This window comes from Barbus barbus (assembly GCF_936440315.1).
Source record: "Barbus barbus genome assembly, chromosome: 4".
In the NCBI taxonomy this organism is placed as follows: domain Eukaryota; kingdom Metazoa; phylum Chordata; class Actinopteri; order Cypriniformes; family Cyprinidae; genus Barbus; species Barbus barbus.
Window position 1 is genome coordinate 17,704,947 of NC_136732.1, and position 16,770 is coordinate 17,721,716.

Genomic DNA, 16,770 nt, shown 5'->3' on the forward strand with positions numbered 1-16,770 from the left:
GGATTGCAGCGAGCCCTACTTGCGAAGTTTACGGCGCGCTCCCGCGCTGCTGGAGATCTCCGTGCCGTCTCCGCCTGTCCACCCTAAACGCGCTTTGTTTCGTGGGACAAACGCCATAAAATGGAATGGATATATAGGTAAGATCTTAAACTACAACTATAATTGCCAATTATGTTTTAATTGACCAATAATATGTATAGCCTATTTAAAGGAACATGTGATCATGTAATAAAAAATTATTGGTGTTGCATCAAAAATTATGTGAGTCAAAAGTCTTTTCAAACAGTGACAGAAGATTCATAAAACAAGCTGGCCATTTTCTTTTGTTTGTATTTAATGAAATTAAAATATTTATTTGGAATAATGCTTTCCTTTGTTTCAGTGTAGCTCCAGTATTACACTGTGAATAGTCCGAAAATCTTTATTCAAAATTAAGGATAGAAATGGTTTAGGCCAATAACTGAGAATTACAGTTCACACAATTCTGTGTTGGTAATGCTTTAGCAACACTTTACCTTTAAAAATGTATCTTTTAAAAATAAATCTTTAACATATATAATGCAGAACAGATCGCATTGGGGTCAAAAATTTGGAGATCACAAAATGCTTCTGTTTCACCTGCTTCTCTAATTTGGTGCCAAGCCATTGTGTCAAAATGCAAAGGCTTAGTTTTTTTTAGTTAAAGTTTGTGATAACATAACTGTTTTAGTGTCCCCAAAATGCATTGTGTTTGTCAAATCCGTAGGTTAATGCAATGTCTCTGAATGGCAGTGTGATTTGAATTGGTGCCTATGGGGAGTGCACAGTATGATACGGCTAGGGGAGTCCAAATTAATCCGATTAGGGAATTATGGCATTCCAAAATATAATTTCACATAATCATCTCATCCAAATGCTACTTCTCATATGTCGTAACAGCTGTGCGTGTTCAATAAGCATTTAATCACTAAACAGACAAAATATAGTTGGGATTAATGAAAAATAATGTTTTCACTGATGTAGTTGTTAACATTACATTAAAGACTATGGTGGAAATCAAAGCTATAACTTCTCGATACTCAAGGCTGTTCAGTCCTCTGGTTTTGACTAAAAGAGCAAAGCAAACCATACACATACAGTACAGAAATAATGACAGTGATACATAGCAAACACATGGTGCCATATAAACTGTGAGCAGGTTAATGACTGACTGATCTAAGGTCTGATGGGCGTTACCCTTACAAACACACAATTACAAGCACAAGTACAAAAAAACACTCCTACTTTCATTTTTGTCATTTTTACACTCATAAAAACATCAGTTTGGCTAAGCATCAGAGAGGCCCTGGAAAGAAAGGATGAAAGGACAGTCTGAATAAGGCTTTATATATTCAATTAAAAATAGTCTAGATAATAGCGAATGATTAAGATAAGCATATAAATCAAGCTGTTATCTTTGTATTTAGTGATGCATAAGGAGAGGAAATTGGAGGACATTTTTTCAACAAGACATTATTTACTCAACACGTCACAATAATACTGGAGTCTAATTTTCATACTTTTTATTCACTATTTTGGGCAACACAAATGTAAAACTAAGCTGGCCTAAATTGCTCTGGTGGAACTAGACATACTGGAAAACTACAAGTGATTAAAAATAGTGTTTTATGTAAATTTATTTTTAAAAAGATAGATAGATATATGGGTTAGACCATTAAAGGTTATTGATGATATTGATGTAAAATGGAAGTTTCATCTTTATTTCCTCAGAATCGTCTAGCTTTTGCAAACTCCAGCTAAACAACTTTCTGACAATCCTCCTCGTTGTTCTTCATCTGTAACCATGGAGACGGTGGTGATCGTGGCCATAAGTATACTTGCCACCATCTTCTTGGCATCATTTGTGGCGCTGGTGGTTGTGTGCCGTCGTCATCGTTACTGCCACCCTCCGGACTTCCTGCAGCAGTTTGACTCCAAGTGTGTACTTGAGTGTATAAGTCATGACCTCATTCCCACTCACTGAGGATTAAACAGGGATCACCATTTTGCATTCCAACATTTTGTTCTTAGCCATGGATATAATGGAAATGAGTTTTTTAACAACTTTTTCTACCTCTTGTTTTTCTCTGTATTTCAGACCTACAGTGGATCTGATCGGAGCGATGGAGACTCAGAGTGAACCGTCAGAGCTGGAGCTGGATGATGTTGTCATCACTAATCCTCACATTGAGGCCATGTTGGAGAACGAAGACTGGATCGAAGATGCCTCGTATGCCTTCTCTCCACAGTCATCCTCACAACCATAGTATTTTATTAATAATAATATTCTGGTTTTGACACTTATATCTGATACCTCTTTTCCCTCAGTGGTCTTGTGTCTCACTGCATTGCGATTCTAAAGGTAGGTTTCTATGCACAAATTTAGCGTTTTCAAGACATAAATCTGCATGCATAATAATTACACTTCTGTTCAAAAGTTTAGGATCAGTAAGATTTTTTTAATGTTTTTGAAATATCTTATGCTCACTAAGGCTGCATTTATTTAATAAAAAATGCAGTAAAAAAATATACTGTGAAATTACTATAATTCACAATATCTGTTTTCTATTTGAAGATATTTTCAAATGTAATTTATTCCTGTGATGCAAAGCTGAATTTTCAGCATCATTACTCCAGTCTTCAGTGTCACATGATCCTTCAGAAATCATGCTAATATGCTGATTTGCTCCTCAAGATTATTATTATTAATATCAGTGTTGAAAACTTTGTGCTGCTTTTTTTTTAAATGGTGATACATGTTTTTTCAGGATTCTTTGATAAACAGAAAGTTCAAAAGAATTTATTTGAAATTATTATTTTTTAAACATTATAGATGTTTTTACTGCCACTTTTGATCAATTTAATTCATCATTGCTGAATGAAAGTTTTATTTTTTTACTCTTAATGACCACAAACTTTTGAACAGACGTTTAAGTATAATAGAACACAGCATTTTTGCTTTGGTTTAATGAAATGAGTGTCCTGGTTCTGTACAGATATGCCACACTCTCACTGAAAAGCTTGTTGCAATGACAATGGGCTCTGGAGCAAAGGTCAAAGCACCTGCCAGCCTCAATGACATCATCACCGTGGCAAAACGCATCAGCCCAAGGTAAACAGTTTGAGAAGTTGATATGACACATCTGAGAGTGTGGGTACTGACGCTGAGCTGTTTTGTACCGTCACAGGGTGGATGACGTGGTTCGATCTATGTACCCTCCGCTGGACCCCATTCTTCTGGACGCCAGGTAACTCCTTATGCTGGCAGAAACTATTGTATGTTTATGTTTCTACAAGGACTTCACCAACTTATTTTTTGGACCAGGGCCACAGCATTACTATTGTCAGTCAGTCACTTGGTACTGGTGACACGAAACGCCTGTCACATGTCTGGCAGCCTGGACTGGATCGACCAATCACTGCATGCGGCCGAGGATCACATGGTCGTGTTGAGAGAGGCGGCTTTAGCATCTGAACCAGAGAGAGGTTTGCCAGAGAGAGAGCTGTCAATCTGAGTCACTCACAAAACTGTGGCAGAAATACTGTATATACAGTACACACATTATTCAAGAACAGAACATTATTAAAGAATATGATATTTAGTAAACAATACCTCAGCATATCCATGATATGACAGAGAACGGCATCTTAGCTTAGCCTTGCTGTCAAACATTTGTTTCTTTCTCACTCTTTCACTGCATCTCATTTTTATCTCTGTTACATTCCAGTTTAATCGCTGGTCATGCTGTCGGATATTTCTTTATGCTGGATTTGTATGTAGATGCTAGTGCCAAAAATGTCTGAGACAATCAAAAAGAAGAATGTATTTTCTAAAAGTCCAAAAAATGGCAGTAATTGGAATTGCTAAGTGTGTTAGCTAAACAGTTCAATAGTTAATCTGTGATCATCCTGTCTGATATTTCCTCATGCTGGATTTATATGTAGATAAATGCCAGAGACACTCAACGAAAACAACAACAACAACAAATGGTTTTGCTATATATTATGTAAACCAAACAAGGTCTATATATTTTCTTTCTTGTCTCTCATATTTGAGACTACATAGTGTATTGTTTAATTAAAATACAATTTTTCATACATTATTTACATATTTTCATTATTAGCATCAAGATTTATGTTAAATTTTATGATCTTTTTGCTTTTATTTCTCTCTAAAAATACACACAAAAAAATTACAGTTCATTTCCTTTTTTCCAGTTCAGTCGTCTTTGTAGATCAGTTTGTAAATAGTCCATTTACAACTTGATGTCACTATGGTACAATCACGTTCAGTTGATATATCACTTTCGTATTAGTATTTTTCCTCTTTTTTATTTTATTTTGTATTGCTCTCATGTTGTGTACACTAATGTCCAAAGGTTTGGTGTCAGTAATATTTTTTTTAACATTTTTGAACAAAGTCTCCTATGCTCACCAAGGCTGCATTATTTGGTCATAAACACTGTAAAAGCAGTAATTATGTGAAATATTACAATTTTATTTGAGGACTCTTTGATGAATGAAAAGTTCAACAACAGTATTTATTTAAAATAGAAATCTTTTACTCTCACTTTTGATCCATTTAATGCATCCAGAATAACCATTAATTTCTTAAATAAAGCCATATACTAAGCCCAAACTTTTGAACAGTTAACTCGCTGGTTGTGAACTGTTTGCAGCAAGTAAAACTCACTCACATTCTGTTGTCCATCTGCTATCTAGACATGGCATGTCATTTTTCACCAGAGTCACATGAAGTCTAAATCCACACTAATACCTTCCCTCAACCCCCCACCACACTTCACACTTTCAGCAGCCACACACACACACACACACAGGACTCCTGTCTTTTCATGTATTGCATTCAGTTATCAATCATATATTATTCAGTTTCAATGCTAAGAAAATATTGCAACATTAAGTTGTTGATTATGAGTGTTTCCTCTTTTCATTTCCTCTTGGAGCAATCTTGTTACTGACATTTCTTGTTTGTTCCTCTGTGTGTTCTTTGATCCTCATACCGTTTATGTATTTGAGATTTGTAAAGGTGAATAAACATTTCACAGTGAAAAGATGTCATGATATTTTTATTTTAAAATAAACATTACTAAATTCAACTGTAAGTTCAGTAAAACCATCAGACCTCTATTCACATGTGCTGTTTTGTGTAGAGAGAGCAGGCAGACAGGGAGAGATGCAGAACGAGGGAGGAGAAACAGCTGCAATGGAGGAAGGGGAGGAAGAAAAGAAAATCATGACAGCTATTTCTCAGAGTAAACAGTTCTGTCTAGCTAGTAGAAAGCTTTTGGCCAAAATGAGCGCTGGACATTAGGCATTAAAAAAAGCAGCAGAGCGAAAGGACACACACTCACTGTTTAACACACACACACAGTTACACTGTACACATGAGTGCTATCAAGAACATGTCATCTTACAAACACATCTTTTAAAATGTTGCTTCTGTTGAGCATAGGTCACAGTGCTGCTGACATTCAGTAAAGTCCTTTACTTTTCTTCAGGTCCATTTTCTGTAAATATGATAGACAGTTGAAGTCGTTCCATGTCATTCCCAAAGCAACCTAAAACAAAAAACAGGGAAGTTACTTAATCCTCACCTGCTATATCTTTTTTTATATCCTGTTGGACTTAACAGTTTACTTGATATTAGTTGATATTACTTGATATTGATTGGCCGACATTGAAAGGCACACATATTTTGTTTTCAGTCTGCCTGGAAACCAAGTTGTATTTATAAGATATTCAGTGTTATGTTCAAGGCACTTAATAGTTGACTACAATTCCACATATTTTCCTTTTTTCCCCTAAGTTATTCTATTGTTCAAATGTTTGGGGTCAGTAAGTTTATTTGTAAGAAATTAATACTTTTATTCAGCAAGAATGCATTAAATACACGTGATAGTAAAGAGCAGCACAACTGTTTTCAACATTGATGATAATAAGAAATGTTTCTTGAGCAGCAAATCAGCATGTTATGATTTCTGAGGGATCATGTGACAATGCAGTGATGATGCCGAAAATTCAGCTTTGAAATCACAGGAATAAATTATATTTTAATATACAGTCAAATAGAAAACAACTATTTTAATCTGTAATAATATTTTTACAGCATAACAGTTTTTTCTGTATTTGTGATCAAATAATTGAGTGAGCATAAGACCCCAAACTTTTAAACTATAGTTTGCGTCGGTGAAATACTTAAAATTATTTAAATGATTATTTATCAAATATCTAAGCGAAAATCTATGTAAGATAAAACAGCATGTTCAAACTAATTTAACTGTAATTTGTTGTTTTACATATCAGTAAAGACAAATATTAGATTAAAAATAAAAGTGTAAAAATAAAACAACAGAAGGCTGCAATTCAGATACTTTTGGAGCTCATCTTGTGAGTCAACCGTAATATAATCTATATTATGTTTTAGTGTTACACCTTGAAATCATGCTGAGACAGGTAGTTCTCCAGGTGTAAAGGATCCACTCCTTCAGGTAAAGGTCTCTTCAGCAGATCCTTAAGGGGGAACTGGGTCTTATCAAGGGCAGCTAGAGCATCCTGCACCAAAGTCAGCTTTTTATGCACCGTGCAGTCCTGGAAGAAAATTAAATGTGTAAATCAGTGTAAATTCAGTGTAAATCATATTCCTCTGTACATGTGAATGTATATGATGATGATGATGATGATGATGATGATGTGCCCTCACTCACCTGTACTTCCTGTGCCAGTCTCATCTCCCATGAAGGGAATATATTAGTAAAGGTGAGAGGCTCTGCCCCTTCATCAATAAGATACGCCATGGGAGGCCGTATGGGATTCCTCTCTGAACACAAAACACCAACAATAACTAACAAATCAGTAACAGAAGGCTGTGCTTTCTAATATCCATTTGGCTAGACTCACCTTTGCAGTACTGTAAAGCAGTCTCCATGGCACACTTCTTCTCTTTGTTCCAGTGGGGGCACTGTGAGACTGAAGATTCACAACTTTGCCATAAATACACCTCCAGACAGTTATCCAACAGGAACAGTGCTGCCAAGAGAATGGTACAACACCACAGCAGTGTGAGAGAAAAATAATGCATATTATATTAAGATTTATTTTGTATGTCAACTTCCTTAAGTAGTAAACACATTGCTTTAAGTGTAGTGTTAAAGACTTTTTATCTGCACTTGTGCTTCTGTGTACAGTATGTGAACTTGCTTACTCTCACCTGGATGTGGCACAGCATATAACTTCTCCTGGAGGAAAGGCATTGCTGTAATGACACCATTCATGTGGGAGGGGCTAATAAGCTCCACACCTATGAAAGTTCCTGATTGGGCACTCAGGTGATAAAGGCGGGGGGTAAAATTAAATTTACCAGGATCTAGAAGGCATTAAATTCATCTCTTGTGAAAAATAGTTGCAAATGTTCATTGCATGACGAAGAGTAACACGTTCGCATGAGATTTATCATAGTTTGTTATACATCACACCTTGTAGCATGCAGTCATATGACTTCCTGTCCTGTGGTCCAATAGCATTCCAGAAATCTGCTGGCTCTTTCCCCTCCTCCACTTCCTGGACATTCATAAAGCTGCCATTTCTCAGACTCAGCTCAGATGGGCACCTAAACATCACATTAACCACATGAAATCAAGCACAACCTGGCAACGTGCATCTTTCATTATGTTTTATGGGTTTACATGATAGAGAATTGTAAAGGTGTTGCTCACATTTGTGTGAAGCATTGGACGGTCTGCTTGGCCACCTGACGAGCTTTGCTGTGGGCTTTGCAGCCATGCCAGAGGGAGATCGCCCCCTGCTGGCTGTTCAACAAGATCAGTGAGCCACGAGACCTCAGACTGGAGCAGGAGCACTGTACCTCCAACAGACTGCCCTCCACCGGGACGTCACCCCTCACACAGAACAGACGCCAGCCTCCTGAAACACATACCAAACATATGACATCAGATGTATTAAGTGGACCCATAGTAGGGGAGAGGATTAAATATGACCAGACCTGTGTCTCTGCTTTGTTGTTGTCTATAAATGACCATTCCTCCCTGGAACAACTGCAGAAAACAAGGCGGCTCCTCCCCTTCTACTACGAACACCTGAGAACTACACTGATTGGTCAGTGCTGGTGACAGGTCCCGCCCACTGATACTGGAGTACCGCCCCTTCCAAATGAAAAGAGCAGATAGTTCCTGACCTATTGCCATTTGATCCCCTGTGAAAAAGTACAAAAATTAACTGACACAAATAGAAGATTGTTTACATAAATTTTATACAGAATAATTTACACAACTATTATAAAAGTAGGCAAAATATTTAAATTTTCAAACTTTTAAATTTTCAAAAATGTAAATGTAAGTTCTACAGTATACATACACAGTATCGAGACAGACAGAGCAAATTAATTTATTATTATGTTTTAAAGGTTTAACAAACAAATAAAAACACAACAGTATCATTCATATTATTTTAATACTTTACAATTTTAATAATATTAAATAATATATAATATATTATTTTATACTATAAAATATATAGCCAAATACGGCTAATATTTGTTTCTTTGCTAATTTTGTTGTTCATTTTAACCAATAAAGTTTACATTTATTTTTCTAGAAGAGAGCGTTGCACCCTTTCCTCAAGCAATACTATTCTTATTATTCTAAATTATTATTATTATTATACAATTATTCTTAAAAAATCATGAGAGTAGTCTAAATTAATTATTTTCAGAATTATTTCTAAATGAATTCATTATTCAATTTTAAAGTTTTAACAAACAAATTAATAAATAAATAATATTCCCCTTGATTATATTTAATCCTGGTTCGGAATCGCTGCCATAACATATGTAGAGCCATTCGGTTTAAAAGGTCTTACCCACACATTAACTTACCTAAGGCTGTGAGGGTGTACATCCAGCGTACAGCATATGTGCTGCCCTCATTGAACTGTCCCAAACTCTCTGGGGAAACCTCACACTCCCCACCCTCTGAAATAAGCCATGCTTTCACTGCAAGAGTGCATAACTCCGCCTGCCGGCCATCACTCAGAGTGACCATGTCCCGTCCCCTTCGTACATCCACACCATCCAGAACAATCTGCGACACCCCTGAGAGACAGACTCCACCGAAGAGAGCTCTGGCATCACATGACCACTGCTCAGCCGACACTGGCTGGGGAGATGACTTGAGTGTGGGGGTCTGGAGAAAGGACACAAGACATTACTGAGCTAGAAAGAGAGAATATGAAATTACTTCAAAGTGAAAACCAATCAGGTGAGTAAGAATATTCAAAAAATGTTGAGGATGATAGAACCCATAAGTATAAAAGAGAAACATATGACATGTTGTCATAATAACTGGTGTATATCAGTCTCCTCACCTTCACCTCCTCTTGTATGGATGGAGCAATGTTATTTTTGTTCACATTTGTCTGTTCAAATGAGTTAGCAAACTTCTCTTTGAACAGTATAGTCTCGTTTTGGTCAAACACACGGCCAAAAAGTGCCCAGTCTGGCCGTCCAATACCCTGCCTGAACACACAAATTAGTACATTTGTTTGTGATAACAAGTAATAGGTTATGCAACAGGGTATTCTACTTCATCTTAAAACTCTTTTGTGACCCTGGACCACAAAACCAGACTTAAGTGTAAATTTTTCGAAATTGAGATTTATACAGCATCTGAAAGCTGACTAAATAAGCTTTCCATTGATGCATGGTTAGTTAGAATAGGACAACATTTGGTCGAGATACAACTATTTGAAAATCTGGAATCTGAGGGTGCAAAATAATCAAAATATTGAGAAAATCGCCTTTAAAGTTGTCCAAATGAAGTCCTTAGAAATGCAATTACGCATCAAAAATTGAGTTTTTATATATTTATGGTAGGAAATTTACAAAATATATTCATGGAACATTATCTTTACTTAATATTCTAAAAAATTTGGGCAAGAAAAATCTGTCCTTTTGACCCATACTATGTATTTTTGGCTATTGCTACAAACATACCCGTGCTACTTTAGACTGGTTTTGTGGTCCAGGGTCACAGTTTTATTCATTCAGTGGTACAAAAAATATATATATTCAGTTTTAAAAAATTATTGTTTTACATAATTTATAAATTTACACAAACAAATGGAGTTTATGCAGCTCAAGTGCTGCTGTTATTAAAAAGGGGACAAAGGAGACATTCAAATTTGTAATTAAAAAAACTATTTATTTTAAAGAATGCAAAACATAAGTATTTTCACTAGTAGACTTTTAGACCAGTGAACCTACTTGTGAATATGGGCACTGCCACCAGAGGGATCCAGAGGGTTGATCCTGCAGTTGCTGTAGTCATACACTCCGTCCCAAACCTGCTGAGCCAGCTGAAGGGCCAGTTTCCTCTCGCTGGGGCCGACATCTTTCCCGTGCCACAAATAGAGCTCGCTGCCGAAGTCAAACAGCAGAGTCTGGAATGGAAAAAGTACTGACATTTCACAAAACACCTTAAATGCGGTTTCATCATGTACAATCACAAGCTGCATATCAAGTGCATGTCATTCTCTAATAGTATGAACTATGGAGTGAGATCAGGACCTGAGAGGAGTTCAGAAGACTGAGGTCTGGTACGACCGCCCAGCCCTGCTCATGAGGACTGAGTCTGTCCCCCTGCAGCCTATAAATACAGTTTGACTCTGATATGGCTCTCTCATAGTGCTCATCATCATCTGCACTGTCTGGACCTGTAGAGAGAAACACACATACAAATGTCATTTGAGCAGTTTTGAGAAATAAAAGTGTTTATGATAGGAAATTTTCTGTTATGTCTCTTGCCTTTATACTGGGTCTGTCCCCCGAGAAGGTTCCAGAACTCTTCTGCCTGCAGGCTGTCTGTATTTACACCTTCATCCAGGAGAACAACACCTGTTGCCTGACAACCCAGATCCCTCTGGGTCACAATCACCGAGGCCATTTCAGACGCCTGGAACAAACCATTAGTCAACATCCAGGAGCTAAAGCCCATTCACAAAAAAGACAGCAATAATACTACAAAATGTTTAGAAATGCAAGATCTTAATTAAATGTAGTATTTGAGATTCACCTGAGCTTAATATCAAAATAGTATTAAATTAATATTTAATAACATATTATTTTATTTATTCATTTTATTTCAATAAAATAAAAGTGTATCAATAAATAACAAAACTTCCCAAGTATTTCATATCTTTTCTACACCAAAAAATATACTGTTCAAGATGCAAAAATTACTGTAATGGCTTACATAGGAATCTATGGAAGCCCGTTTAACTAAATAGCCACTAAATAGAAAATAAAAATAGGTAATTGCGACTTTTAATCTCACAATTCTGACAATTCAAATTTTATCTTGCAGTGGCAAGTTTACATCTTGCGATTCTGAATTTTTTTCTCTGAATTGCGGGATATAAACTCTGAGATTAAACAAAACGTATAATTCTGTTTTTTTTTTCTCTCACAAATGCAAGTCTGTATCTCACAATTCTGACTTTTTTTCCCTCACAATTGCACATTTATGTTTTCTTAAAATTGTGAGATATAAACTCACAATTGCAAGTAATAAAGTAAAATTCTGAGGGGAAAAAAGAACCGCAAGTTTATATCTCACAATTCTGATTTAATAACTCGCTATTCTGAGAAATAATCTCACAATTCTGAGAAAAAAAGTTTGAATCGCAAGATATAAACTCGCCATAGTGAGAAAAAAAGACTTTTTTCTCAAAATGTAGAATTTTCTTAAGAATTCAGAATTCAGTTTTTTCTTGCGATACTGATTTTATAACTTGCAATTGCAAGTTTCTATCTCACAATTCAGAGAAAAAAGTCAGAATTGCAAGATAAAAAGTAAAAATTTTATTCAGTGGCGGAAATGGGCTTCCATAGAAATCCCTCTGTTTCTGTGTGAACTGATGAACCTTTTCTCTCTCAATGGTGTTGGAGAGTTTGCCAGTCCAGAGGAAGCAGTGTGAAGGTGTGACCAGCAGAAAGCAGTCGCCACTGTTAAGAGAGCGTGATACCGGCTCCACCAACCGCACCTGCACCTGCCTCCACCCTGGATGAACAGAAATATGCACAGAGAACAATACCTACATTACTCTCGCATGAAACTCTGAGGATCTTATGGAATTTCCAAATATGAAAACCTGAGAAATCAAGTGTGCTTCCGTGTCTAATACAAACAATATGAAATTTTACAATGTATACTACCATTCACAGGTTTTGGGTCAGTACGATTTTTTTTTTTATCAATAATTTTATTCAGCAGGAATACATTGAAGAAGAGTATTTAATGAATATTAGATACACCATCATACCTTTAACCTGGATGAGCATAAGTTTGTTGTATGGCACTGTGGGTCTGCTCCCTTTTCCAGAGGAAGAGACATCAGCTGGGGTGCAGTTACAATTTTTCATAGCTAGAATAATAAAGTGATAAAACACAAAAAGAAATGATTATGCTAAATATGTTTAATGCTGTTAACACATTAGATTAATCATGACTAAATAGTTTTAACAGGCAAACCTAAAAAATTGTCAGTGCCTCAACTAATTCAGGAACAATTTTAATTGTAAACCTGTATTATTCTCCAGTTCGCTGTTTTCTTCAGACTGCATGAAATCCTGTTGAATATCTTCTCGAGCAGCAAGAGCACGTAATGGATTCCTCGAACCCTGGGTCCTGCGGGACGGCCGAACTGAGCGCCTGTGCTCGGCTACAGCTGAGCTCAAACTAAACACAAACAGAGCATTAACCTGTATCTTCTCACACACTCAGAAATCCCCCACAGATAAGCATGTACAGATGCTGGCTTTACATTGGTGTGTTGGTCTGACAGAGAGTGCTCAGGTCCGGCTCTGTCTCCCCTCCAGTGGTCGGACACGCTGGTAGTGAAGAGGGTTCAGGGGTCATCTCAGCACCAAACATGTGACTCTCATGGACTTCACTGGCACAAACGGTTTGTGTTTCTGTAAAGATGAGTTTGGGAGAGTCTTCCTCCTCACAGCTTGCCTAAAATAACAGACAAACTGAATTAGCTGATATTCTAATATACTTTTTAATATCCATTATTATATTTTAATGTTAGAATAGACTACCTTTCAAAAACAATGTTCATGTTTCGGAAAGAAGTCTCCTATGCTCAGCAAGGATGCATTTATTTGAACAAATATACAATAAAATGAAATATTATAATTTTCAAAAACTGTTTTCTATTTAATTATGTATTTTAAAATGTAATATATTCCTTGGATAGCAAAGCTGAATTTTCAGCATAATCCAGTCAGTGTCAGCATTCTTCAGCACCACATGATCCTTCAGAAATCCTTATAATTATTCTAATGCTGATTTTCTGCTCAAGAATCTTTTTTTTATTATTATTATTATCGATGTTAAAAACATTTTTGTAGTTGTTTATATATATAAAAAAATCTGGATTATTTGATTAATAGACAGTTCAAAAGAACAGTAGAAATTCTACAAATATATATATATTTGTAACAATGTAGAAGTCTTTATTTTTACTTTTGACCAATTTAATGCATCCTACCTGAATAAAAGTATTAATTTCTTTCTTTCTTTTTTAATCTTACTGACCCCAAACTTTTCAACAGTAGTGTCTATGTATCTTAAAAATGTCACCTGTGGTTGGGTTTGAGTGGTTGTGGAAACCTCCTGAGCTTCATAAGAAAGACTCCTCTAGAGAGGCAAAGAGAAAGAAGACGAGTATAATAATAGCAATTGTCTAGGTCTGCTGGTCGAATCTAAACATTAGCTAAACAGATAATGTTGAAAAGGTTTTGCTCAAATGTGACCCTGGACCAAAAAACTGTTTTAATTGCACAGATATATTTGTTGCAATAGCCAACAATATATTGTATGGATCAAAATTATTTTTTCCAAAAAATCATTAGGATATTAAGTAAAGATCATGTTCCATTAAGATATTATGTAAATTCCTTACCGGAAATATATCAAAACTTAATTTTTTATTTGTAATATGCATTGCCAAGAATTTTTTTTGCACCCTCAGATTCCAGATTTTCAAATAGTTCCAAATATTCAAATAGGCCAAATATTGTCCTATCCTAACTATATATATACCAATGGAAAAGCTTATTTATTCAGCTTTCAGATGATGTGAAATTTCAATAAATCGAATTATGACTGATTTAGTGGTCCAAGATCACAAATATTCTGTGGACCTTAATAGGACAAGGCAGCCAAAACAAAAACATAAACATACACACACATTCACGATACAATATACTGTAAAACAGATGTAACAATGTTGTGTTGAAAAGCACAGGCTTAAAGCAATAGCAGCTTATGAACACATTCATTCCAACTGTTTAATGTGGACAAAAAAATATGAAAGAAATTCTCACCTCATTGAAAAACATCACATATTGAGGTGTGGAATTTGAACAAGAATATACAGAGGAAAACACAGGCTCCTGAGAGGAGAGGAGAGGAGAGGAGAGGAGAGGAGAGGAGAGGAGAGGAGATTATTGATTGATTGATTGATTGATTGATTGATTGATTGATTGATTGATTGATTGATTGATTGATTGATTGATAAACCTGTAATGAAATCCTAAACCTGTAAAAACACACATAACATTCTTACCCAGCATTGAGTTTGGGGATTAGACCCAGCTGTAGTGACATTCTCATCCTACAGGGTGCAGTGTGGAAACCAGGGAGGAAAAAGACATGAGGAAACAGTACACCTTTGACTCACATGCTGCATGCCAATGTACATTTGACCACAAAAAACATGCTGATGCATTCATTTCATCACAAAAACAGGAATAAACCTCTTAGTCAATATGACCTATAGGTAAATTCGCTTAGATACTTTAGCTCTCTGTGAAAACACAATGGAATTATCATCTACACACATGCAGTACACAAACCTGTTGTGCACTGCTTCGACTGATATTGCACTTTTCCTTAGCACTCTGCTTCTCCTCTTCTTTCTCAGTTCCTTTTGAGTCTGTCAGCCTGTGGACAAGATTTTCTCATTTAATAGGGTCAAAACACTGCAGAATTTTGTTGAATAAAAAAACAAACAAACAAACCCAATCCACCTCAATTTTTTTTTAAATGCAGAAGAAACATTTTGAATGAATGTGCAATGAAAATAATAAACTAAATAATAATATGACAATACATAAAAACACAACACAATTTGCAATATGCCACCTAAAAGGAAAAAAAAACATTATATTAACTTTAAAATAACTTCTGTTTTAAAATCACAATTCTTCCTTTACTTAGAAAAACCCGGTCTGATTTAGATTTCAATTGCATGACAAATTTCCATCAAACTGAATTGAGTGATCTCATTATGTTCATATAATGAATTATGAATACATGTAAAGAATTTAATTAAAAATAATTAAAGGTCTTTGGAACTTCAATACCAAGAACCCCAAACAGGAAGTGAGGCAGTATCTTGGTAATACTTTAAATAAAACTTGGTTCCACCTTAAATTGGAAGTGCACAGTTTCAATTCAGCAGCACCTGCAATACTAATCTGTATCTGTTTGTACATTTTTGAATCAACATTGTTTGAAAAACTGACTGCGACGGAGTACTATATTTATATTTTGGTAATACATTACATTTATTGTTATTACTGTCATGTTTAAACAAATGAATGCGCTCAGTGTCAGTGTCATAGCTGCTGTGAGGAATACCAAACGCCCTAAATCTAGACGTCAAATTCTTTGTACAAAAAACAGAAAGCATTTCGAAGAACAAGCATTTCATCATGATTTGTATTTATTTGACTGGAGTCGTATTACTTTAATAAATTATGTTGAGTTGGCATGGAACTTAGCCTGGGCCAAAGCTATTGGCTTCATTTTAGGAAACTAAGAAATCTGTTTACTTTACAGATAAAAAATGCCAAATCTAATTTTTATTTACTTGAAACATCACAAAATTTTAATAATCCAGTTAAGTTTTGGAAAATGGTTAAGTCTTTGTGTCGAGTTGATAATATGGAGATTTCTAAAATTATTACTAAGAATAATCATTTGACTACAGAGAAGTCAGTTATTTCTGATAGTTTAAATGAACATTTCATATCTTCTGGCTCTCTATTTGAAGCTCAGCCACAAAGTAATTCTACAATAAATTCTCTTATTGTACCTTCAATTGATATTCCATGTAAATTAATTACACAAAAATGTTATTTTAACCAGCTCTCTGTCTCTGAGGTCCATAAAGCTTTGAGTGTGGATCCATATAAGCCTGCAGGGCCTGATAAGCTGGAACCGTTTTATTTAAAGTTAGCAGCTGATTTTATTGCTGAACCATTGACTTATTTATTTTACCGTTCTATTTCCCATTGTGAAATCCCTAAGATATGGAAATCTGCTTTTGTTTCTCCTCTCTTTAAAGGGGGGGGGGGGGGGGGGGGGGGGGGCTTTGCAGTTGAACAATTATAGACCAATATCTAAACTGTGTGTTTTATCCAAGCTTTTGGAGAAATTATTAAATGACCAATTAAAATCTTTTCTGGAAATAAAGAATATTCTTTCTCCTTTTCAATCTGGATTCAGAAAGCAGCATAGTTCTGTTACTGCTGCTATGAAAGTGTTTAGTGACATTATTGATGCCTTAGATTGAAAAGAATTTTGTTCAGCTCTTTTTCTTGACTTATCAAAGGCTTTTGACACAGTTGATCATGGCATACTCTTA

General features: G+C 35.6%; 2 protein-coding genes across 2 annotated transcripts in view; one reads left to right on the forward strand and one right to left on the reverse strand.

Moving 5' to 3' along the window:
* On the forward strand, nt 1–5,086 carry LOC306862855 (transmembrane protein 98-like). Its single transcript, XM_079405897.1, has 7 exons — nt 1–137; nt 1,750–1,956; nt 2,117–2,248; nt 2,347–2,380; nt 3,015–3,130; nt 3,207–3,266; nt 3,344–5,086. The coding sequence occupies exons 2-7, from the start codon at nt 1,823–1,825 to the stop codon at nt 3,531–3,533; spliced, it is 666 nt and encodes a 221-aa protein (XP_079262023.1). The 5' UTR covers nt 1–137; nt 1,750–1,822; the 3' UTR covers nt 3,534–5,086.
* The window catches only part of LOC306868171 (supervillin-like), a gene marked incomplete at its 5' end in the record, with an annotated part of 23,598 nt that continues 11,913 nt past the window's right edge, over nt 5,086–16,770 (reverse strand). The window contains 21 exons of the mRNA XM_079414232.1: nt 5,086–5,597; nt 6,472–6,627; nt 6,744–6,856; nt 6,937–7,065; nt 7,247–7,402; nt 7,512–7,645; nt 7,752–7,959; nt 8,039–8,248; nt 8,930–9,236; nt 9,418–9,568; nt 10,316–10,491; nt 10,619–10,764; nt 10,856–11,003; nt 11,974–12,110; nt 12,373–12,474; nt 12,634–12,788; nt 12,874–13,067; nt 13,698–13,754; nt 14,444–14,512; nt 14,686–14,733; nt 14,975–15,062. Coding sequence (XP_079270358.1) covers nt 5,511–5,597; nt 6,472–6,627; nt 6,744–6,856; nt 6,937–7,065; nt 7,247–7,402; nt 7,512–7,645; nt 7,752–7,959; nt 8,039–8,248; nt 8,930–9,236; nt 9,418–9,568; nt 10,316–10,491; nt 10,619–10,764; nt 10,856–11,003; nt 11,974–12,110; nt 12,373–12,474; nt 12,634–12,788; nt 12,874–13,067; nt 13,698–13,754; nt 14,444–14,512; nt 14,686–14,733; nt 14,975–15,062 — 2,971 coding nt within the window. The 3' untranslated portion in view covers nt 5,086–5,510. The remainder of the gene's footprint in view (nt 5,598–6,471; nt 6,628–6,743; nt 6,857–6,936; nt 7,066–7,246; nt 7,403–7,511; nt 7,646–7,751; nt 7,960–8,038; nt 8,249–8,929; nt 9,237–9,417; nt 9,569–10,315; nt 10,492–10,618; nt 10,765–10,855; nt 11,004–11,973; nt 12,111–12,372; nt 12,475–12,633; nt 12,789–12,873; nt 13,068–13,697; nt 13,755–14,443; nt 14,513–14,685; nt 14,734–14,974; nt 15,063–16,770) is intronic.

Coding starts and splice junctions, on each gene's coding strand:
- LOC306862855 (XM_079405897.1), top strand. CDS start 1,823: ATGGAGACGGTGGTGATCGTGGCCATAAGTATACTTGCCACCATCTTC. Junction 1,957..2,116: donor CTGCAGCAGTTTGACTCCAA/GTGTGTACTTGA, acceptor TCTGTATTTCAG/ACCTACAGTGGATCTGATCG. Junction 3,267..3,343: donor CCCATTCTTCTGGACGCCAG/GTAACTCCTTAT, acceptor TTTTTGGACCAG/GGCCACAGCATTACTATTGT.